Source organism: Balaenoptera ricei, chromosome 14 (genome assembly GCF_028023285.1).
Source record: "Balaenoptera ricei isolate mBalRic1 chromosome 14, mBalRic1.hap2, whole genome shotgun sequence".
In the NCBI taxonomy this organism is placed as follows: Eukaryota; Metazoa; Chordata; class Mammalia; order Artiodactyla; family Balaenopteridae; genus Balaenoptera; species Balaenoptera ricei.
The window spans coordinates 28,739,963-28,763,948 of NC_082652.1; the positions used below are offsets into that span (position 1 = coordinate 28,739,963).

The 23,986-nt window shown below is 39.5% G+C and overlaps 1 protein-coding gene across 4 annotated transcripts in view; it reads right to left on the reverse strand.

Moving 5' to 3' along the window:
* Positions 1 to 23,986, reverse strand: part of CEP192 (centrosomal protein 192) — a 94,928-nt gene that overhangs the window by 46,522 nt on the left and 24,420 nt on the right. For 3 of the 4 annotated variants that reach the window (XM_059895451.1, XM_059895450.1, XM_059895453.1), the window contains exons 9-16: positions 22,014 to 22,374; positions 21,443 to 21,586; positions 16,310 to 16,374; positions 15,542 to 15,751; positions 13,224 to 13,350; positions 12,498 to 12,616; positions 5,529 to 6,357; positions 5,313 to 5,439 (exon numbers count right to left, since the gene is read on the reverse strand). In XM_059895451.1, coding sequence (XP_059751434.1) covers positions 5,313 to 5,439; positions 5,529 to 6,357; positions 12,498 to 12,616; positions 13,224 to 13,350; positions 15,542 to 15,751; positions 16,310 to 16,374; positions 21,443 to 21,586; positions 22,014 to 22,374 — 1,982 coding nt within the window. The remainder of the gene's footprint in view (positions 1 to 5,312; positions 5,440 to 5,528; positions 6,358 to 12,497; positions 12,617 to 13,223; positions 13,351 to 15,541; positions 15,752 to 16,309; positions 16,375 to 21,442; positions 21,587 to 22,013; positions 22,375 to 23,986) is intronic. The other variant, XM_059895452.1, reaches the window with a different exon arrangement.

The following is a 23,986-nucleotide window of genomic DNA, read 5'->3' on the forward strand; positions in this document are numbered from 1 at the left end:
TACTCTGCCATTTAGTTTCAAGTCAGCCCTTAATTTGACTGAGTTTTACTCATCATTTTTTTTTTTTTTAAAGGAACTCCTTTATTTATTTATTTATTTATGGCTGTGTTGGGTCTTCGTTTCTGTGCGAGGGCTTTCTCTAGTTGCGGCAGGTGGGGGCCACTCTTCTTCGCAGTGTGCGGGCCTCTATCGCGGCCTCTCGTTGCAGAGCACAGGCTCCAGACACGCAGGTTCAGTAGTTGTGGCTCACGGGCCTAGTTGCTCTGTGGCATGTGGGATCTTCCCAGACCAGGGCTCGAACCCGTGTCCCCTGCATTAGCAGGTAGATTCTCAACCACTGCACCACTAAGGAAGCCCCTTATTTTTATGCACAAAGTTCAGAATACTCAGGTGGCCAACGGACACAGAGAAAAAATCCTATTTTGAATTCTGGATTTTTAAAAGGACCAAATTAAGACAGCCCTGACACAATACTAGTTAGTGAATCTCTAACCAGTGGAGACAAAATATTAACCAAATTGCTTCAGGCCCTCTTTAGTCACTGAATAACATGCACCTGCATGGGTTCTGTATGCACATGCGCACACACACATGCACACACATACTCACACAGACACCATGGGGCAGCAGGAAAAGAGTTCCGGGTACTGGGGTACGTGCTGAGTCTAGCTCCTTTGGTCAAAATGAACAAATGCATTTAGGTTGTATTACTTCAAGCAATGAGAAGTGAACTGTAAGAACACACAGAAACAAAAGAAGAGAAATTTTAGTCCGGATGTCAGACTCCAAAGGAAGCCATAAACTGCCAAAGTGCCAGCCACACAGAACCTCAAGGCAGTTCTGGAATTAGAAGCTCTAAATCAGCACTACAGACCTGCTGGAAGCTGGCTGGACGCTGGAAGACCAGCCAGCAGGAAAACTGGTGAGCAGCAAACTCAGCAATAAAGGGCTCTCACCAGAAAGATGTGGCCACTCAACAGATCAACATTCTGACCAACATTTCACCATGAATATTAAGAAACTTAATGAATATGGGACTTCCCTGGTGGTGCAGTCGTTAAGACTCCACACTCCCAATGCAGGGGGCCCAGGTTCGATCCCTGGTCAGGGAACTACATCACACATGCTGCAACTAAGAGTTCGCATGCCACAACTAAGGAGCCCGCCTGCCGCAACTAAGACCCGGCAGAATCAAATAAATAAATAAATATTTTTAAAAATTAAATTAAAAACTTAATGAACTGGAAAAACCTGAAAAAAAGAATAAAAATATGAAACTCATTTTACCACAATAAAAAAGTACAAGAAGGATTTCAATAAAAAGAAATGAATACAAAATGAATGTCCACATTGGAAGCCAAGAAAGCATAGCTGATGCTACAGAAAATCAGTGACGCCAAGGATAAACACTTGAACAGCTCAGCTACCCCGCAACACAGGGAAAACACATAAAGACACGAAGATGAGGGACTTCCCTGGTGGTCCAGTGGTAAAGAATCCGCCTTCCAATGCAGGGGATGCAGGTTCGATCCCTGGTCGGGGAACCAAGATTTCACATGCCTCAGGGCAACTAAGCCTGCGCACCACAACTATTGAGCCTGTGTGCCTCAACCAGACAGCCCATGTGCCGCAAACTACAGAGCCCATGTGAGCCTGCATGAGACAACTAGAGAGAAAACCTGCCCCCCCGCAACTAGAGAGAAGCCCGCACACCGCAACGAAGAGCCCGCATGGCACAACGAAAGATCCCGCGTGCCGCAACGAAGACCCAACTCAGCCAGAAAATAAAAAATAAAAATAAAAAAATTTAAACAAACAGACAAAAAAAAAAAAAAAAAAAAGCACAAAGATGAGGAAAAAGAAAACAGGCATGGATGCCCAGAGAGGGAGTACCAGCCGCTGGGTGCAGGAGGAGGAGGGGGTCACGGGCAACAGGAAACAAAGTCTCCTCAGTGGAAGAGAGAACTGTGCACAGTAAAATCAGCCCCTAGACGCCGACATATTCATTTAAGCTGATGAGAAAAAAAGGAGATGAGTGAAAGCAGGAAGATAAAATGGAGCTGGATGCTCGGCCTCGGCAGGAACGCCTATCATGCAGCAGGAGAAGGGACAGGAGAACGAACCTCAGAACCTGCTGGTGTCCAGCTTCTCTCCCCCTAAGCCTGCAGTCTGGCCATGGCTGAGAGGTGGGGGTGTGGGTGCAGGAGGCTGACCCGTGGGGAGAAGGAAGCCCACCAACAGTCACTTTAGAAAGGTCAACGTGATGCTCTCATTCAAAATATCTGACCAAGTTCATGAGAAAGTTCAGTATCTCCCTAAGATATGTTTCCTACACTTAATGAATAAGTGTATTTTCTTAGGAGCAAAAGAAAAAACAGATGGGTCCAAAACTGAGACCATCCAGCCCAGCATTCTGTCTCTGATCATGCAGTAAAGGGCAGGTGAAGGAAAAAGAATCATAACAATATGTCTTTATAGAGCACTTACAGTTGTTATTAAACGCCTTCATATACAATTTTTTAAAATGTCAAGATCATAGAAAACAAGATGAAATTGGAAAGTACATGGGGGTTAAGAAACAAAAAAGAAAATACTATAAGGAATCTAGAAATCAGAAATGTGAAATGCAAACAAAATGAAAAAGTAAGAAAGAGGCAGGTCACTGTGGTGATGGAAAAGTTCTATGTCTCCGATTGTGGAGGTGGTTACACACATTCACACCTGTGATAAAATGACACAATACTAACCACTCGCCGTGCCCAGGACAAGTGATTGCACAAGTGGTGATTCTGTGTAGCATCTGGGGGAGCTGGAGAGGGACATGGGGTCTCTCTATACTATCTTTGCAACTCCCCGTGGATCTACTACTATTCTAAAATAAGTTCTTTCTTTTTTTTAATTAATTAATTAATTTATTTATTTATGGCTGTGTCGTGTCTTTGTTTCTGTGCGAGGGCTTTCTCTAGTTGTGGCAAGCGGGGGCCACTCTTCATCGCAGTGCGCGGGCCTCTCACTATCGCAGCCTCTCTTGTTGCGGAGCACAGGCTCCAGACGCGCAGGCTCAGTAACTGTGGCCCACGGGCCCAGTTGCTCCGCAGCATGTGGGATCTTCCCAGACCAGGGCTCGAACCCGTGTCCCCTGCATTGGCAGGCAGACTCTCAACCACTGCGCCACCAGAGAAGCCCTAAAATAAGTTCTTAAAGAAAGGATTACAAAGAAAATAAATGCAGAGCCCACATTTGCAAGACTAAAGTTCCTAGGGTCAGGACCAATACCTTAATAAGTAATTTTAAAAAAAACCTTTCCTAAATAAAAGAATGCTTGACTCCACATACTGAAAGGGTGCTGTGTGACAGGGCAAGGTGGCCATGAAGTCAACATAGAGACATAGCCTAACGAGGTTACTAGACTTGAAAGATCTTATTAGACTTGAAAGCATCTTTGGCATAAAGCTTACAAAAAGATCAAGTCAATTCTGAGGCAAAAATTGTTGCCATACAGAAAGTTTATTTTATTAAATCTATGGATTTTTTCTTTTATGGCTTTATAAAAGATCTTTTTATATGTTTCTCTATGGAAAGATTTTAATAAGCAGAAAATTTTACCTAAGCAGTAGAATTATCATAAATGTTCAATATTTTGAAACAAATTGAAATTATATTTGATATCCAAGTTACCTATTATGTGTTTCCCAAGCTGCTCCTGGATTTTGCATATTCATCAGAAATGGTGTGGGTAAGCTAGAGCTAAGTATCTGGGAGAGCAAAAAATACAAGAAAGGAAAAAAACCTTCTAAAGACTAGGAACTGTATAACTCATGTCACAAACAAAGGGCTACCCACTCTCCCTAATACGTCAAGGGCTCCGAGAAATGGAGACAAAAAAGACTAACAGTCCATGAGAAAAATGGGCAACAAACATGAATAGATATATGATATAAAAGGAAATATAAAGGAAAAGATGCTCATCATCACTCATGATTTAAAGTTATACTGGTATAGTTTTTTTTCACCTATCAGACTGTCAACAAAAAGTTGGATAAACATTCTGTTGGTGAGGTTGTGGGAAACAAGCTCTTTCCTAAATTGTTGGTGGAAAATTAAACTAACACAACCTCTACAGAGGGGTTGTACTAACTTAAATAGGAACGTGAATGCATATACTCTTTGACCTAACAATCTCATTTCCAAGAATTTATCCTGTAATACATCTGCATGCGTGCAAAGTGACTGTAATACAGATAAGGCTGGGATAAGTAACCTTGTGTAGCAAAACATAAGAAGTGTGTAAAGGACCCTCTATTGACTATAAAGAGGGATGAAAATAAGAATATACACTCATATCTGTGTATGTGCACAAAGACCAGAAGGAAACCTAAGAAACCAGCAACAGCAGCTCCTGGTGAGAGGACTGGAGAACGAGGCAGACAAAGAGCTTAATGGAGGGAAACACACACACGTGCACATTTATACACAAATACACAGACACATCTGATAAAGCATTACATTCACACTGTTCAAAGTTCTATGGACACACACATATACTTGTATATGTGTAAACTTTTGAAACAATGTTGACTTAAGGCATTTTTGAAAAATTAAAAAGGTCTTATAACTTGAAGCTTAAGTTACCCTACAGGTTGTGTTAAAACATGTAAAATGTTAGGATTCTTATCCTAACCTTTGAAAAAGCACTTATCAATCTCATTAGTATTAAGAACACAAATTAATACAGTAAGATAAAAAAAAAATCCAAAATTAAAAGTTATTTAAAACGCTGATAAGAAAACAGTAGAATGCACACCTTCAACAAACACAGATGGTAAGAGTGCAAGTCTTTAAGACTCTTTTAGAAAACAGTTTGCTAATCCAGAGAGTCTGAAAATATTCTTATCCCTGACTTGGTCATTTCACTTCTGAGGAAATCAGTTAAAACACAGAAAAAATTTTATGAGCAAAGTTGTTCATCTCAGTATCATTAAAATGGCAAAAAAAAAAAAAAAAAAGGTAAAATATAGTAAGTATCACCAGTATCCACCAGAAGCACCAAATAAACTGTGACAGATTCATTATGCAGTCTATAACATTAACTTTCTTTTAAATGCAGGAATTATTTTAATAAGTGAAAAAAGCAGGGTATGAAAATTTGCAAAGAAAAATGTCTTGAAAGAAATTCACAAAATATTTATAACGGTTACCTCTGAGAGATGAAGCTATAGGTGACTAATTTTCTTTACACTGTTCCAATTTTCCTACACCGAGCATGTATTTTATTACTTAAAAAAAAAAAAAAAGAAAGGTTAAGCACCTACCCTGATAAACTATTTCCAGAAATCTCACTAGGAGAAGAATGACTCAGTGGAGAAGTGGAAGGTCTGAAGCTATCCTGGTCGTCCTCCGAGCCATGTCCACCACACTCAGGAGAGGGATTTTTCAAATCTACCAGAAAGGTGTATTTTCCAATGAGAACAGAAAAAAAAAACACTCTGTGTAATTTTTTGAATATGACCAATTACTCTGACACTTACCAACACTTTTAGGTGAGATTATGGAATGGTTTTCAAAAGTCACATGCTTTTCACTGTTACTTGTCTCACTAACATACTCATTTTGCCTCTGATATTCTCTACTATTCTGTGTGTCTTCATGCTCTTCTGACAGCCAGAGGGATGCTACCCTGGGGTTCCTGACTAATGAGCTATCAAGGGCTGGAATGGATACGGAGGCAGCTTTTTCACCGTCACCGGAATCTGGTAATTTATGGTCAGTGGAATGTGTCTTCACATCAACCCCTGCACCCTGTCTCTCTCCCGTATTTGTAAGAACTGAATTTGAAGAGTTTATCGTTCTCAGTGATGCCTGGTCCACGCTCTCTCCACTTTCACCATAAAAACCAGCTGCTGTGTCTTCTTCTGGCTCCCTTACGCTTATGCTAGTAGCACCCAGGTCCACTGCATGGATGTCATGTGTGATCCGTTCTTTGGACAAAGATAAATCCCAAATATCAGACACACCAGCTCTTGAAAAGTTGTCCAATCCACTTTCATATCTACTAATTTCTGTTTTTTTAAGGTATTTTTCCATATCAAATGCGCTGGATCCATTACTTTTTTCCAGCTCATTAGGTAAGAAATGAGACACAGCCGAACAGTGCTTTTGTTTACCATCGTCCTGAGAAGTCTTCTCTCGGGTTTTATTTGAAAGTGCCTTGATCATGGCGGCAAGCTGGGAGGGGTCAGTGTTCACTGATGCATCTGCGATGGCGGAAGCAATGGTGCTTATCCTCAGCACAGAATCACCACTGCTAGGCAGTTCGCCTGTGCGTCTCTGGGGTTTGCTGTTGATGAGGAAAGTGTCCTAGAAATGAGAAAGTTCACATCAGCTCCATGGACAAGCACATATTAGTTTAATCTTTATCTGTAAGTGCTACATAAGATCCGACAGCAGCAAGAAATTAATGGTATACCAGTTAAACCTCCTAATGAAAAAAGACAGCTGCTATCAACTTGATTTGTAGAGTACTCGGTCACTTACAAAATCGGATCATCAGTTGTTCAAAAAAAAACCCTTCAGGAGTTTAAGAAATGCTAAAACTGAATCAGAAAATAATTTAAAACCAAAAAATTAAAATACTGAAATTGAGAAGCCATTGAGCCACAGTGACTGCAATTATGATTCTTGGTAATTTCATTCAATTGTTAGAATTATTTATAAGCAAGACATAAATAGAAACCATGGGTAAAATAATGAAATGGAACCAACAGCAAAGCAATATTTTAAAAATGCAAATTAAGACTTCTGCTTCTAGTAATAGCAGACTAAGTGATGCAAACTAACTCTTGCTGAGAGCAATTAGACAGCATATCTGAAAACATCTCTTAGAAGGTGCTGGAGAGCCAAAAAAGGAATAAAAAACTATGGGGCCAAAATCCAAGAGAAGATAGAATCCCAGAGAGGTGAGCCCAGTCCTGGGAATGCTCTGCCCCAGGGGAGCTGCTTCAGGAAGAGGCTACTGCTAAGACATCAGGAAGCTTAAAAAGCTAAGAAATTTTTTTAAAAAATAATAATATTTTAAGAAGAAGCTAAGAAAAGCTGCTCTTATGGGAGTAACGGTACAAAAATCAGGTTCAGAGTCTGCCAGTGATGAGGGGAAGGTGGTGACCATGGTAAACATCCAGGCTTTAGGACAAGACCACAGAGGGCTACTCCCTAGGAGTAAAGGTGGCCTTCAGGAGGACCGGAGGCCCAGCTCCAATCAGCTCAATCCCAATAACTGAATTAAAGCGACCTGAGACTGCTACTATTCCTCGCTCAGAAGCAGCCAAAAATCCTGTCTGGAAGATCTCCCATGGCCTCAAATATTTCAGCAACTTTTCCTGTAATAGTCCACTCCTCTATCAATGAATGACACACAATGTTCCAAGGTAATGTGGCCCACATCAGAGAAAAAGACAACTGTGGGGCATGCAGACAATGGATTATCAGAGTCTAAAACACATCTAAATCTAAAATCTAAAACATACTTAAGAAATTAAAAACAACACTGAGAACTCAACAGAAGACTAGAAATTATCAAGAAAGAACTAAATGTAAATTCTGTAATTAAAAAATACAATAAAAAATTAAGAATCCAATGGACAGGGGGCCTCCCTGGTGGTGCAGTGGTTGAGAGTCTGCCTGCCAATGCAGGGGACACGGGTTCGAGCCTTGGTCTGGGAGGATCCCACATGCCGCGGAACAACTAGGTCCGTGAGCCACAACTACTTAGCCTGCGCGTCTGCAGCCTGTGCCCTGCAACAAGAGAGGCCGCGGCGGTGAGGAGTGGCCCCCGCTCGCCACAACTGGAGAAAGTCCTCGTGCAGAGGCGAAGACCCAACACAGCCATAAATAAATAAATAAATAAATAAATTTATATTAAAAAAAAAAAGGTGCCAACTACATTTAAAAATAAATAAACAAATAAATAAATAAAGGTGAAATAAAGATATTTTCAGACTGACAAAAGCGGAGGATTCATTACCAGTAGCCTCTTACAAAACGAAATTGTAAGGGTATTCTTCAAGCAAAAGAAAACTAATCTTAAATGGAAGGTCAGAGATACATATTGGTTGTATGTAATAACAGTAATCACCATCAACATCATCATAATGTCTTATGGTGTTTAAATAGAGAATTAAAATATAAAACAATAGGCGCTTATAAGACTAGAGTGAAGTAAACTGAATGTTTTATGGTCCTTGTAATGTTAAGGAAGAGGTAAAGAAAACCAAAAAAACCCTATTTTTATTAAACATTAATTAGTAAATGAAGGAGACAGGTTATAATTTCTTGGGTAACCAAAATAATAGGAAAACATATAATTACCAAATTAATAGAGGAAGAAAACTGGAATATAAAATACTTCAGCAATCCAAAAGAATACAAAAAAGAAAAATAGCAATGTCTAGGTGAAATAGAGTGCATAAAGAGAGCAGATTTAAATCCCCATATATTGGTAGCTCCAGTAAATATAAGTGGAAAGAAGGATCATGAGAAATTGAAAAATAAAATCCAACGCTATGTTTTAATAAGAGAAACAGCTAAAATATTCAATACAAGGCTATAGAAAGGTTAAAAGTAAAATAACAGAAACAGATATAACATGCAAACACTAACTAAAAGAAAACTGGTATTAATTATGTTAATATCAGACTAGACTTAACATAAAGTGGTGCATAAAGCACCACTACAGACAAACGCAGTCACGCACAATGATAAAAGGTTTGATTCACCAGGAGAGAAGAATTCTAATACGCTTGTACCTTGAAAAATACAGCCTCAAAAATTTTAAAGCAAATACTGGCAGACTATAATAAACAACAGACAAATCCACAATCAGTACGAGATTTTAATACCTAAGTAACTGAAAGAACAAGCACAACAATTTAAAAATACAGTTTAATCATCATGATTTAATAAATTTCACCTAAATGACATACAGTTACATGATAGGCATTCCTCTCACGTGCAGAGAAAACATTTTCAAAAACTGAACAAATGCTGAGCCATATATCATGTCTCAACAAATTTCAAAGGACTAAAACCAAAAATTCTGACTACAGTACAACTGCCTAGAATCAATATTTTAAAATGTGGAAAATCCCCAAATGTTTGGAAACTAAGCAATACACTTCCAAAAACTGATGGGCCAGAGAAATTAGAAAATACAATGAACAGAATAACGAAAATATGACATCAAAACATATGAGATGAAAAAAGAAAGTAGGGGATGCCACAAAATCCCTACTTTCAAGGACATTTAGGAGTTCCCTGATGGTCTACTGGTTAGGATTTGGAGCTTTCACTGCTGTGGCCCGGGTTCAATCCCTGGTCAGGGAACATCCCGCAAACCGTGTGGCGTGGCCAAAAAAAAGGAAATTTATTCCATCAGATGCTTATGTAAGCAAAGCAAAAAGGCAGAAAAATTAAGCTAAGCATTCATTTCAAGAAGTTAGAGGGGCTTCCCTGGTGGTGCAGTGGTTGAGAATCTGCCTGCCAATGCAGGGGACACGGGTTCGAGCCCTCGTCTGGGAAGATCCCACATGCCGCAGAGCAACTAGGCCCGTGAGCCACAACTACTGAGCCTGCACTCTAGAGCCCGTGCTCTAGAGCCCGCGAGCCACAACTACTGGAGCCCACGTGTCACAACTACTGAAGCCCGCACGCTTAGAGCCCGTGCTCTGCAACAAGAGAAGTCACCACAAGGAGAAGCCTGCGCACCGCAACGAAGAGTAGTCCCTGCTCGACGCAACCAGAGAAAGCCAGCACGCAACAACGAAGACCCAACACAGCCAAAAATAATTAATTAATTTAAAAAAATTAGTATGTCTGACAAAAAACTTCCAGAAAATAAGAAAAATGAGACCAATGGCCATCACTGGATAAATGGATAAACAAATGGTGGTATATACACACAACAGAATATTATTCGTCCAGAGAAAGGAATGAAGTACTGATAATGTGCTTCACCATGGACATATATTAAAAATATTATGTTACGTGAAAGAAGCCAGATGCAAAAGGTAACATATGATTTTATTTATATAAAATATCCCAAAGAAATAAACCCATGGGGACAAATGCAGATTGGTGGTTGCCAGGGGGTAGAAAATGGGGCTATGAAGGGGCAATTTCTTAATGGGTATAGGCTTTCCTCTTGAGGTCATGAAAATATTTTGGAACTGGGTAGAGGTGGTGATTGCACAACACTGTAAACGTCCTATATATCACTGGATTGTTCACTTTAAAATGGTTAATTTAATATTATGTGAATATTATGTGAATTTCACATGAAATTTTATTTTACTTTTATGAAGTAAAATGAAAATGAAAATGAATGAAAATTTCATTGAAATGAAATTTCATTTTCAATGAAAATTTATTTTACTTTTTTTTTAAAAAGTAGCCCTTCTAGTCAGTAATATGCAAAGTAAATTGGCTTTTCAAAAGTAAAAAAAAAAATAGAAAAGAAATAATTATAATAAAATTTGAAAAATTAAAAAAAAAAAAAAAATGAAACCGGCAAAACCTTGGTACCAAAACCAAACAAGGACATTATAAGAAAGAGCATCAACCCACTTGTGAACACATATGCAAAATTATAAATAAATTATTATCAAACTGAATCCAACCATCTATAAAAACGATAATGTATCATGACCCAAGTGGAGAAGAGCAGCTTTAATATTCAAAACCATGTAATGTAACTCACCACATCACCAAAAGAAGAGAAAACTCACGTTCACCTAGACAGATGCAAAACAGCACTGGACAAAATTCAACCTCTTTACAAATTAAAATAAAACTAGCAAACAAAAATTAGAAGGGAATTTTAAAAATCTGATGATAAATAAAAACCTAGAGCATCCATCAAATTTAAAGACAAAATACTACTCAAAAGTTTTCCCTCTGAGTCAGGGAAACCCAACATTACCACTTCTATTCACTGTTCTAAGATGCAGTCAAGTAAGGCTAGACAAAGAAATGAAGGTATAAAAATTAGAAAGGAACTGTTGTTATTCTCAGATAATATAAGTGCATATACAGAAAAATCCAAAGAATCCATAAATAAAAATGAATTTAGCACACTTGCTGGATATAAGGTGAGTATATTAAAAAACATGTATTTCTGTTTGGCCACAACAAAGGGAAAATTAAGTTCAGAAAGATAATATTAAAATACCATTTCAAACAATTCAGAAAGAAATCTAACAAATGATGTGTTAAAATCTCTGCACAAAAAAGCCCCATAAAATACAGAGAGAAATTAGAACCTAAATGGAGGGACATGTAATCTTCATGGATTAGAAGATTCAATATTATAAAGATGTCAATTTCACCGTTCTATAGATTAAACACAATCCCAACTTAAAGCTCAGCAGGGTTGCTAGCTGGTTGTGAAAGATGACAATCTGACTTTAAAATATATATGTGAATGTAAAGGAACAAGAACAGCCAAGATACTTTTAAAGAAAAATAAGAGGGGAAGACTTATTCTACTAGATATCAAGACCTACTATAAAACTACACTATTTTAACAGTGTCATATTGACATAAGACAGATCCCAAATATCCATCAACATTAGGGTGAATATATCAACGACAGAATATTCATAATAGAATACTACACAGCAATGAAAATTAGCTATTATACTTATCACAGTTGCATCTTGCAAACGTAAGTGGAAAAAAACGAAGAAAAATATATGCTACTGGGACTTCCCTGGTGGCACAGTGGTTAAGAATCCACCTGCCAATGCAGGGGACACAGGTTCAATCCCTGGTCTGGGAAGATCCCACATGCCATGGAGCAACTAAGCCTGTGCGCCACAACTACTGAGCCTGCGCTCTAGAGCCCACGAGCCACAACTACTGAAGCCCACGCGCCTAGAACCTGTGCTCCACAACAAGAGAAGCCACCGCAATGCAATGAGAAGCCCACGCACCGCAACAAAGAGTAGCCCCCGCTCACCGCAACGAAGAGTAGCCCCTGCTCACCGCAGCTAGAGAAAAGCCCGCACGCAGCAACAAAGACCCAACGCAGCAAAAAATAAACAAATAAAATAAATTTATATTAAAAAAAATATATATATATATATGCTACTACATGATTTCTTGTATATAAACTTCACAAACGGGTGAAACTGTTACAGTGTCATAGGTCAGACAGGAGGAACTAGTGTTCAGGAGGAACAAAAAAATGGCTCCTGGGCTGTGGGCAACGCTCTCTTTCCTGACCTGGGGTGTACATGGGTGTATAAGCTGTGATAACTCACTGACTGTAAGTTTGTTTTATAAACTCTTCGTACATTTATTGTATGCTGATAATATTTAAAGGATACTTGTAATAAAATTGAGTAAGAAAAATGTTATGCATTTTTTACGTGACTTTATCTTGATCTTGTATGAGAATTATGACAGCGAGGTTTTAGCTTTCCTTCTTGAAAGGCTTAAAATACCTCTGTTTTCCCTTTATTGGCAGTTAATGTCACATCATTTTCATCCACTTGTGAAATACTCTCCAGTTCTTCAGCCTGAAGTGTAACTGATCCTTCACTTAGCTGTGCCTTTAAATCTCCTGTAGAAAACATGTAATATTCAACTTACATCTATACACTATCTCACAGAAACAATCCGTGGGATAAGGACCACTAAATATCCCAACCCCCTCATCCCCCACTGGAATATAGGCTCTTTAAGGACTAAAGCACATTTTATACAATTTCATGATACAATGCACGAGGCATTATACTAGCAAAAAGTAGCTGCTTGATAATTGTTATGTTAACCAAGAAAGTCTGATTTTAAATATTCATCACAGATAGTTATCATATTTATACTATCACAGTCCAAATCTGAAAACTCCTCTTTAAAAGTCCACCTAAATAATAAATATAGTAGCTATAATTCATTAATTCAGTAGTTCAGTAGGCCAAAGTTAACCCAACCACTTGAACAGATTATATTTCATTTACTTTTGTTTTTACAAAAGGATTTAGGTGAATTTTGGCTGACTTGTTTCTACTTTAGATTGAAAAGGCAATGTGAAGTTATATAAAAATCAAATCTGTAACTAATACTCAAAAAATTCAAAGTGGTATATACATTACTTTCTTCCGCATAAAGAACATGATCACACAACCACTAACTTACAGGTTAAAAAAAAACTTCATTTAATCCATTACCTGAAAATAGACCATGGTTAAGATGAGCCATTTCTTTTTCCAAATTACTTCTTGATACATCTGATTTTCTTATTAGAGCAATAGGTTCTCTCTTCTCTGGTGATCTAATAAAATAACCAAATGATGGCTACAAAATAAACATGCCAATTATTTCCTTAATTTGCAACTGCTTTGAGAAATTCTAGACTATTTTATCCTAATAGTGGTAACCTAGCTAAAATTATTTCAACAAAATGATTCTGATTTTTCCATTTAAACGTAAGTTGGGACTTCCCTGGTGGTCCAGTGGTTAAGAGTCCACCTTCCAATGCAGGGGACACGGGTTCGATCCCTGGTCAGGGAACTAAGATCTCACATGCCACAGGGCAACTAAGACCCTGCAGCACAACTACTGAGCCCACATGCCGCAACTAGAGAGAAGCCCGCGTGCCGCATCAAGACCCAACGCAGTCAAAAACAAAAAAAAAACCAAAAAAATTAACATAAATTACTAGAAATGAACTTTACAAGTCCAGACAGGACCTTTTATTTCCTTACTGCTAGCTATCTTTAATCATCAGAACGAATATTGTCAAATAATTTGTGCTTACTAAGAAATCCAAATTAAAGCAACCCAGAAATGACACTTTGTTCCTCCAGTAATTGTTACTGAGCACCTGCTATGTGTCAGGCACTGGTAATAATCATCAGTGACAAGTCAGTGAGAAAAAAGATATAAAACTTCCTGCCTTACTGGAACTTACACTACTTACAAGGGTATTTTATTTTACACAATAAATATGTCCTTGAAAATCTGTATTAAGATGAGATACATTCCTACTGCCCTAGATGAGCGTTCAGAAGGTCACATTCAAGGACCTTGCTCAAGGGCAGGGAATTCCCACCTGGCTTCCTTCCAGAGCTCTCAGGATAGACCTGAAAAGCAAATTCGCTAATGCAATCAATTTTCAATCAATCTTCACTCGAGGATTTCCTCCCTTGATCCAGCTGCCTGAACCAAGTAACATTTCATAACTAATACAAAATGACAGATCCATCTTTCCAGTGTGTGGTGTTTTGTCCAGCTGTTCAGAAAGGAATTCAGTTACGCTTCAACTTCTCTTATAATGTCAAAACCAATTCATCCAGGCAGAAAAATCTGCCTAAGTATTTACTCTCATTTTTTAATTCACTGCATAGACAGGACCCACAGTTCAGTTTCAAATTTTCCTGTAAGTCAATTTCTAACACCCTAGCTGCTTAAAATTATACTCTTAGTGAAATCCTATTTTAATACACACTCCCTCCGACAGCACTATGTCCCTACATGGAATTCACCAACAGGTCCTTCGACTCTACCTCCAGAGGAAATCCTGAACCCTAGAACTTTTCTGTTTCCATACTGCCATCCCAGGCCTCGGCCTTCATGGCATCTCCTCCACGTGCTAAACCTCTGCCTGCTTCTCCTCCTCTGAGGCTCAGGAACCTCCTTCACCCGGCTCCTGTCACACCTGGAGATGGGCCGGGCACCCTGCCTCCAAGCACATCTTCCCAGTTCCCTTGAGATGAACCCAAGCCCTGCAAGGGCCCCATCATAACCTGGTCTGTGTCTACTTCTACCATCAGACCACTGACCCGAAGCCCACTCACACGAGCTGTGGGCCTGCTCTCTGCTCCTCCGATATGCCCTCCAGCTCCCGCCTCCAAGACTTTTCTGGGAACACGCTGCCTCCTCCCCACCATTCAGGCATCACCCCGGTGCCCCTCCTCAGACACCGCTCTGACCCCCACAGGAGACAAAGCTTCTCCTCACTCCTTCATACAATCTACCACTATCACTTGCATTTAAAACTTTTTACATGTACATCTTAAAAAACCAAAACACTCCTATATTTCAAAACATGTTTTTAGACCAGAGGTTTAAAAAATGAATCTTTGAATTCTTCCCACAACCAATGATATAACATCAGCAACCAATGAAACAGCAACTAACAGGGATGGAGTACTTAATGCACTTGAGGCCGTGCTAAACGCTGTACGCGCACCATCACAGTATCCCCCACAAAACCCTGTAAGACAGTATTCCATTCTAGAAATTGGAAAATCAAGGCACAGAGGAGTTAAATACATTGTGCCATGCCACAGAACTAGTTAAAAGACAGAGCTAGGACTGCAGTCAGGGTACAGACACTATAAAACCGAAGCTTTTTACCACTATTCCACCACGGAGTCCCTATTCTGTCTCTGCTTTAAAGATACTCTGATCTAGCTACACCATCATAACCTTCAAAACATAAGGGCAAGTGAATTTAACCACTTCTAGCACACATGGTACTTACTCTTTTCACATTGTAACCACCACCAAGGCAACCGAGAGCTTCAGACCTTTGAGCAAAGAACTCTCCTAAAGACAGACGTAAATAAGTGGCATCGTCTTTGTCCAAATCTGATGTGCTAAGTGATCTCCTCAACAGACCATAATTGACTGAAGTTCCCCACGATGTATCCCCTAGGGCAGCTGAAGTGTTCTGGGCATCTATATTTTCTTCCTAGGAAGAAAGTCATCATTTCATTTTATTTCTCCAGCAAGCCTTCTGTTTTTCTAACACATAAAAATACAAATTTCACTAAGGAAATTTAAATATTTAAAAATTTTTTAAATGTGGACAAATTCAAGCTTAAGCTAATAAAGGTAATAAAGTCCACAAAAAGAGAAATTTTTTAATACCTGAGTTATGATATGCATTGTTTTAACATATTGCTTAAGTCAAATACTGATTGTCATTAATAAAAATCTTTAGAAAGGAGTACATCTTCAAATAAAAACAAATAGCACTACCTCATTTTAAAACATGGTAAAAAACTGTATCTTTGAAGCCTATTAAGGCAATTTTAAGTGAACTAATAAACACTATTTCAGTATGCCAGCTTTTTTTCAATTAATAATTTAGAGTCTGAAGGAAAAGGCAGAAATTGTCTAAACATGAGAAAAATCAAGATATAATTCTATACTCACTATATATCTATTCAGAAAGAAATGAACATTTTGCCTACATTTAAATACAAGAAAAATTATAAACTTTGGTTAATGTTAATAAAATACAAACCTGCATAAACTGATGCTCTTTATTAAATTCTTCTTCATCTTGTGCAATCAAATCCAATGCATCAGCTTAAAAAAGAATAAGTTTTATAATTATATTGCACTGATGCCTAATTAAATACTAGCATGTAAGTACAACATAGCTAGTTAGGAAAATGAAATATTAAAGAAATAAAACTGAAAGAAGTATGTGAAAGCTTCCATCACAGAACTGATGCATCTGTATTAAGCACATTAAGAGTATGTGGTTCTGAAACTTTTGGCAATAAACACCCTACTGTGATTGATTTCATCAGGTACTAACTTGCCCTAACTTACTAATGGGGCTTTATAATGTAAGCTTTTTATAAAAGATTCACATTAACTTCAGCCTTGCAGTTTGGCACACATGAGTTAAGGTACCTGCCCATGAATACGCATGGAATTTCATCTGGAACATCAGACGGACAAGCCACTCTGTAAATTTGTCATGAAGATGTCTGCTGGGGTGCCAACCCCCTGTTTGTCCCAACACCCAGGACTGTCCTAGTTTTTGAAAGGAAAAATCCCACATCCCAGCAAACCCCACAGCCTGGGCAAACAGGGACAAGTGTTCACCCAGTGTCTGCCCTCAAAGTTCTGAATGAACAACTCAGTTCACCTTAGGGAAACCAATGCGCACACAGCCCTCCATCTCTAGGCCAAGGCCACAAGGCTGGGGTAAGTGAGCAGAGGGCCAATGGGGAGAGAGGACAGAGGCAGACTGAACAGCAAATGATCCTGCTCAAGGCATTAGGATTTTAAAGGACTTTAAACATGTTGGCTGAATCAGAAAAGTCTGCAGGCTAGACTCTGGACTGCCCATCTGCTGCCCATTCTGCCTCTGCCTGGTGTTTCCAGACAGTGGCTGGAAGGGGAGGAGTGAACAGCAACCCAGAAGGGACAGTCCACTCGTGGCCCAAACAAGAGAGATGTCCCTACTCTCATCAGTCCATTAGGGGCTAACCCAATCCAAACTACCCTTCTGGAAGCCCTGAGGGCCCAACACTAACATCTTGAGAGACAAAATGAGAACAGACACAGGAGGCTGTTTCCAGCCGGGAGAGCAGAGCACCAGAAGTAGCTCAGGATTCTGACTTGTCAGGGTAGTGCTGGTTCCTTACTTTGCGATCCCACCACCTCCCACATAAACATGTTCTGAGCCTACAAGTCTATGAACGAGCATCGGGAGGGCCAGGAAGCTCCGGAAGTCACATGCAAAACAGTTATCTTCCACAGGAAAAATTTTTCTGTGAAGATTCTCTGTGGGGTCCATGACTCAAAGTAAGTTAAAAACCACTGCTCTGAAATGTGAAAAGTATCAACCAACCAAATCTAAAAGCCAGGAGAGGGTAAATAGGAAATCAGATGGTAAGAAGGTAACCCAGAAAAACTTAATTTACTTCAATGAGTTAAAATACTTTATTTTTTAAATCATTAAGTAAACAGCTCCAAATGCTATTTTATTATACTCCTGAGCACTTTTTCTCTGGACTTTAAGACTCTTCAATTAAAGAAAAGTCTACAGTGACATTGTTACCACGTATGCTCATCAGAAATCACTCACAGATTATGAAAAAGCAGAACTTCATTTCTTACAAGAATCTCTGCCCAATTCTTTGCCAAATCTGAAACCACAGTCCTCTCCAGTGCCACCTGAACGCTTTTGTTGTTAAATTCTGAAGCAGCAATACCGCTCCCCATCCTCCGCCCCATGTTTAAATCCTAGGCCACAAGCAGAAGTAGCAGCTCACATGCGCTGAGCTGTCAGAGAGGGGGAGGCAGAAATGGGGAAGTGGGAATGGGGAAGTTTTAAGTTTTCATTTAAAACTACTTTGAGGACTTCCCTGGAGGTCCAGTGGTTAGGACTCCGTGCTTCCACTGCAGGGGACATGGGTTCGATCCCTGGGCAGGGAACTAAGAACCCACAAGCTGCACGGCACAGCCAAAAAAATTAAAATTATTCATTTATAAATAAATAAAACTGCCTTGTTATTATAAAATTATGCCCTTGGTCCAAGCTTCCTCTTCTGAGTATCTCCTCTTACATTTTCAACATTTCCTTTCCCGTCGTATAAAGTCTCCCATTCCATTCACGCTCCCCCAGCCCAATTCCCCTTGACCAGTTGATCCTTTCTTTCCTTCCATCAAACTTTTCCATAGTTTTCAATAATCATTTTCTCCATTTCCTCACCACCAGTGCCAGTCATCCTTTCCTACCCAGCTTCTGTTCATTCCCTAACCACACAGATGGTTTCATGAAATTCCTCCACTATCTGTTTTATCATATTTCTCCTTTAATAGTAACATGCCCACATAGTTCTAAATGCAGAAGATATAGGTACATTCTGCTTCAATAAAGAGTTCTTAGAAGTTAACCAAAAGACATAACAGAATACAACACTGCAAGTCTCCCTCATCACTGGCCCCACTTCCCACACCTCCAGAAGCAACCAACATATGCAGCACCCCGTGAAACCCCTCACTAGTTGAACCTACTGACCTTTGAGTTCTACAAGTAGCTAGGGAGCCCTGTAATTAGTTTCTTTTTTTTTAATCTTTCCACTGTATGTACTTACAAATATGTATGTCTTTCCTTCTTCCACCTCTTTATGCAAATGTTGGAATAAGATTTTAAATAATTTATTTTGGTGATCTTTCCCTTACCAGTACCTAAAGAGCTCCGTTTCCTTTTATTACGGCCACAGGGTATCCCCTCGTATGGACGTGACTACCTTATCTAATCAGTCCCTGTTTTGTACATCCACGTTGCTTCCAACCTTCTGTGATGATGAACAATGTGTACACACATCCTATACATCTGTGCAGGTGTAGCTGAAGAATAGTTCCCACGGGAACTGACTTTTTATTTCCTTTTCTATAAACTGTTTACACCCTTTGCCCAGTTCTACACTGAGTAGTTGGTCTTTTACTTATTGTTTATTAGCACAATTTACATATTTGGGAAATGGGCCCTCACTCTGTAATATGAATTGCAAATTTTCTTCTCAGCTTCATCACTAACTTTTAAAAACTTTTTACCAAAGTATAATATACATTAAAAAGTGTATGTAAGTGTCCAACTCAATGAATTCTCACAATCTGAACACATCTGTGTCACCAGATCAACACCCCAGATCAAGAAAGAAAACATGCCAGCACCCAAAAGGCCCCCTGAGCTTGCCTCCTGTCACGGCATGCCAACCCGAGGGTAGCCACTATCCTTGCTTCTTACTCCACAGAGCTGGCTACATATACGGCATGTATTGCTAGTCAGCCTTATCTCATTCAACATATTTGTGAAATTCATCACGTTGCCGCAAGTAGTTACACATCCTTCATTCCCATTGCTACACAGCATTCCAAAGTAGGAATAAACACAATCCATTCCAAGGTCAATGGGAATTTGGGAGTTTCTAGTTTGGGACTAATACACATAGTGCTGCTACAAACATTTTAGTGTACGTCTTTTGGTGAATATATACACCCTGAACACTGGGTATATACTTGGGTGTAGAATTATCGGGTCATAAACTATGAAGTTCGTAAAGTTCACCTTCATAAGATACTGCCAAACAAGTTCCAAATGGTTTTATCAATTCACACTCTCACCAGCAACACATGAAAATTCCACAACTGATGACTTTTCAAGTGACAGGGTCCCTAACCAGTGCCCAGCCTGTGCCTACTGTCCTTTGTAAATCAAGATATCACTGATAATTATAACTTAACCTTCAATTTCTGACTCATTTCCAACTACTGAATATCCCCACCTCAAACCACAATCATCCAAAATTCTACAATGTCTTCTGTTTTTTCCCATCTCAGTTAATGGTATTGCCATTTTCTCAAAATAATTTAGACCCCAAACCTCCATCTTTTCTTACCTCTCTACTATCTGCTGAAATCCAGTCACCAAATCCTAGCGATTTTATTTCCATACCCCTCATGAGCTATTTTCTTCTCATTCTCACTGTGACACCTCGATTTCTACAACACCCTAAGGAGCCTACCATTTAACTGACCATCGAGGCCAGAGGGAGACTCACAAAGCAAGCTGGACAAGCATCTTCAGAGGCTCCCAAGTGCCTACCAAGCACAGCTCAGCTCAGCACGGAGTCCAACCCCACCCGATCCCTGGCCCAGTCTTACCACTCGGGCTTCATCTCGCCATGTCGCGTTACTCTACCCTTCCCGTGTCTTGCCGTAAATGCCAGCCACGCTGGGTTATTTACCAGCCTCAAGACACGCCCATGCTTCCTCATCTCATCCTCTTTCTTTGGGTTTTCTATGCACTTGGAATTTCTCATGCCCAAAATATTTACCTGTTGAAACTCTACCTCGAAAGCCACCTCCTATATGAAATCCTCTGCTACCCACTCACGCAAAAGTTATTCCTCCTCTCAACTCCAAACGATGCTGTTGTTCTGTATTCTCATCTTACCCCTCTTAGCTGATGGACAGTTTCCTAAGGGCTGGAAACATGCCTTATCGATTGATCTCTGTACTTCCACATCAAGGGACATTAGGAGCAGCTTAGTACAAGCAGCTGTTAGAGTAACTTCTTCCTCTGGCACCATCTGAGCCTATTAAAAATATGACTGGGCTTGACAGGCTCCTCATTGTCTTTCCTCATTCCAGGTTTAGAGGCGCTCAGGCCCTAGAGGCCTCAGCGGCACAGCAAATGTCCACAGGCCAAGGCTCTCACAATGCCGTGCGTTTTGCAGCGTTTTCCTTTCACGGTCAGAGATTCTGCTAATTAACAAATCTAACTGAGGTTCCTAATGTTCTCATCCTCTAAGATTTCATTTATCTTTCTCGTCACTTTTCTCCCATTTCTTCATTACTGAACTTTTACTCTAAAATGGACTATCTTTTGTAACTGCTCATTTATCAGAATGCTCTAAAGTGACTCGCTGTCCTTACTTGGGGAAAGGCTCGGCTCAGTTCACAGTGATTAGCAATGACTGACTCAAGCCTCTCTTCCTAGAGAAACAAGTGAAGTGCTAAGTACATATCCAGAAGGGATCTGATGTGGCCAACCAAGATGTACAGGGTAATCTCAGAACACCATCAGAAAATGAAAATGGTTCAGAGCAGAGGCTATCAATACACTTACAGCCAGATCTGAAGCCTTCATTCATCTCATCACTTAGAGACACATTTACATCTTGTTCTTTATCAAAAGCTGTGTAATAGGCAAGATCAGTGACCCATCTGCCCTCCTCGTTCTGATACACCACACTCTGTGATAGATCCGTTTCTAGAAAATAAAATTCCAGAGACATCCAATGACACATGCAACAAATAAAATGATACAATATTCTTAAATAATTTTATTTAGTTGACTTATCTTAGTTATCAACAAACTGAAATCTGCCCAAAACTAGTTAAAGGAAAATCCATTTCCCCAAAAGAAAAGTATCTCTCTGATAGTGGAAAATCCAGCCTTAATCACAGTAAAAGTCCATCATGGAGGAGAGGGAGGAAGGAAAAGATGACTAATACTTAGAAAGGCACATTTCCACCAGATCTGTGAATAAAGACACCATTTTTTAATCCACAGAACACTTAAATATTTTAATATGAAAGATTAGGGAAGTTTCACTTGGAAATATATCCTATTCAAAATGTGTATAAGCATTTTACATATTTCTTACTTTTATTTAAAAAAAAAAAGGCCCACTTACGGTCCTTGCTCTTTCCAACGGACTCATAACATTCACATGTTCGCCTTTCACTAGTGGGTGACCACAGAGCATCAGCGGAATTAAATGCATTGTCACTAACAGACTTCAAAGATGCTACGTCCACATTTTTTTGAATGGACACTTGAGGCATCTCAGTGTCTAAAAATCTATCCACAGGCAAAACTGTTTCTGAGTCTGATGCCAAATGCTTATTTTGATGAGGAGATCCTGCATCCAGCTTTAAAGGGTCTATCAAGCCAAAATCACCTTTACTGGCATTTGTGTCGTGAAAGTAAACAGGGTTAAGTTTCGCATTAGCAGCCCTCAGAGTCGTCACCAGACCTTCTTCTCTTCCGCTTTCCTTTAAAAATTAAATAACAGACCAGAAATAAGTTTTGTTTTTCAAAACTCCTTCCAAAAAAACCAAAAAAGTTATACAGTTGACATAAAATATTTATTCTAGAAAGGAACAGACTACACAATATTCTTCCAGACTATATGTGAACCAATTGTAAGGAACTTACCAAAACCAAAATTCAAAATGTGGTCATGGCAAACACACACCAACAGATTCAGATACCAAAAGTGGGGCCAATATGCTCACTACAGCACAGGATGTTAGAAATGTCAGTTTTACTTCTGTAATTATCACTGAAAGTCTCTAAAAGGATGGGAAACCCATCAGTGTGACCAGACTCATAAAATTAATATTAACAGACCCTGAAAACACAAATATTAATAACTTTAAGTTATTTTATTTTATTTATTTATTCATTCATTCATTTTTGGCTGCGCAGGCTGTTTGTTGCGGTGCATAGGTTTCTCTAGTTGCGGCACGCGGGCTTAGCTGTGGTTATGTGGGATCTTAGTTCCCTGACCGGGGATCGTACCCGGGCCCCCTGCATTGGGAGCATGAAGTCGTAACCACTGGACCACCAGGTAAGTCCCTTAATAACTTTTAATAGGAGTAAAACAGCAAATACTACAAACGACCCTGAGGAGTTCAAGAACAACTGCTTCAAACACGGCAGATTAAGCCAGTGCCTCAAAACCACGCTCTCCAACATACCTTCCCAAAGGGCACTGCTCACTCTTTCCTAAAATAACAACTGCTGAAAGGGACTCGCATGCCCACAACCCTCTTCTCAGACACTCAGCCACCACTATCTCAAGTGCCAGTGAAGCCTTAAAACAGCAGTCTTTTCTGCTATAAGATGTATAACAACAAAAACAGCCTCATAGGCAAGGCTTTTCAAAGTTAGGATACTAAAAGGAGGTAGTTACATATAAAAGACAAGACACAGACTTTGAAATAAGATCATACATTTAAATGCCAGTGCCACCATTTATTAACTGGGTGATTTTGCAACAACGTTATACAAAAAATAAACAATCTCTACCTTATCTCAAAATAAACTCCAGATGACTTAAAGATTTAGATGTAAAAGTACTAGGAGGAAATACAGATGGATAGTTTTATATTCTTCAGTGAATAATATCTTCGTAGTATAAAACTTCTGTGGGTTAAATTGAATCTCCCAAAAAAGATGTGTCCAAGTCTTATCCCCAGGTGATACCTGCAAATTTTGACCTTATCAGAAACAGGGTCTTTGCAGATGCAATTAAGTTAAAGATCTTGAGATCATCTTGGATTTGGGGCAGGCCTTAAACTCCATGAGGAAGACTTCAGAGGAACACAGAGAGAGAGGGACAGGCCACATGAAGATGGAGGCGGATACTGGAGTGACGCTGCCCTGAACTAAGGAACACTAGAGCCCCAGAGGCTGCAAGAGGCAGGAAGGAGCCTCTGGTGGAAGCTTAGCCCTTTCAACACCTTGTTTTCAGACTCTGACCTCAAGAATTGTGAGAAAATAAATTTCTGTTGTTTTAAGCTAGCAAAATTCTGGTAATTTGTTCTGGCAGGCCTAGGAAACTAACAAAAACACTAAAGCCTGAAATACATGAGGACCAGC